This window comes from Otolemur garnettii, unplaced genomic scaffold, assembly GCF_000181295.1.
Source record: "Otolemur garnettii isolate 467f Iridium unplaced genomic scaffold, OtoGar3 scaffold00211, whole genome shotgun sequence".
Taxonomy (NCBI): Eukaryota; Metazoa; Chordata; class Mammalia; order Primates; family Galagidae; genus Otolemur; species Otolemur garnettii.
Window position 1 is genome coordinate 762692 of NW_003852606.1, and position 1063 is coordinate 763754.

A 1063-nucleotide genomic window follows, 5' to 3' on the forward strand; every position below is an offset into this window, starting at 1 on the left:
CTATTGAAGGAAGACGAGGCCCAATGGAGAGAAAGAGCACTCAAACACCATAGTTATAAGAGGAAGGGCTTTATTCATCGGCCGGGAGCTTATGGCATAGAAGATTTCCAAATGGCCGTGCTCCCTGACTGGCTTGGTCTTTCCCTTTTTATTGACAGTCAAAAAGTTCCACCCCATGGGTACCCTTCCATTGGCCAGTTTGAATCAAGTGGGAGATGCTACTCCAGCCCCTACAGAACTACAGGATTTCACAGAACTTGGAAATTTCTAAGTTCCAGGAGGTTAAGCCTATAAATTCCCAAGAGCTGAGTCGGCATGGAGAGGGCCCTGTAGGTGCATCCTCATGGTCTCCCTGAGAAGACCTGTTCTCCCGGATCTTGCCCCTCTCCGGTATCCTCTCTCAAGACCAGGAGTCTGTGGGTCTTGAAGACCTCTGTGTATTTGTCAGTTTTCTTCTCCGCATTCTTTTCTGCCTGTTTCTGTAGCTTCATGAGCTGCTTTTTCTTCCAGTAGGGGATCTAGCCTTCTCCTTCCTCTTCTCTAGAGTTGCTGTCACTGCTCAGTACTTTCAGTCAACTTTGTGTGCCAGGCACCCCAGGTAGGCAAACTTTCTTGTAGGCTTCAGGCGCACAACCCTTAGGGTAACAAGAACCACCATTCATTTTTTCTTGTCATAGGGTGGTGGGATCCCATCAAACACCTTGAGGTGGTCCAGGGCAGCCTGGCCTCGCTTGGTCTGGTGGGGCAGCATGCCCCTCACAATCCACCAGAAAATGTGGCTGGGGACCCAGAAAAAGTAGGGACCATGGGACGGGCTGATGTTCATCTGTTTGCAGAGGAAGGCCAAGTTTTTTAACTTGTTTCTGTAGAAACTGCCAGAGATGTTGATGTCCTCAGAATGCACAACTGCCACCTTCTGGCCCAGCAGTACCTGTTTGGCCACAATGGCTGCCAGGCAGCCCAGGACATAGCCTCTGCCATCCAGCACCAGGACCTGTGCCTCCGCCATCTTTGGCAGCTGCCTGGGCAAGAGAGACTTTCTTTTTTTCCTTTTTTTCTTTTT

The 1063-nt window shown here is 50.0% G+C and overlaps 1 protein-coding gene across 1 annotated transcript; it reads right to left on the reverse strand.

Annotated features, from left to right (window-relative positions):
* Positions 1-400: 400 nt before the first annotated feature.
* On the reverse strand, positions 401-1009 carry LOC100943303 (60S ribosomal protein L13a-like). Its single transcript, XM_003801463.1, has 2 exons — positions 673-1009; positions 401-480 (listed from the first exon to the last, which is right to left on the reverse strand). The coding sequence occupies exons 1-2, from the start codon at positions 1007-1009 to the stop codon at positions 401-403; spliced, it is 417 nt and encodes a 138-aa protein (XP_003801511.1).
* Positions 1010-1063: the final 54 nt, after the last annotated feature.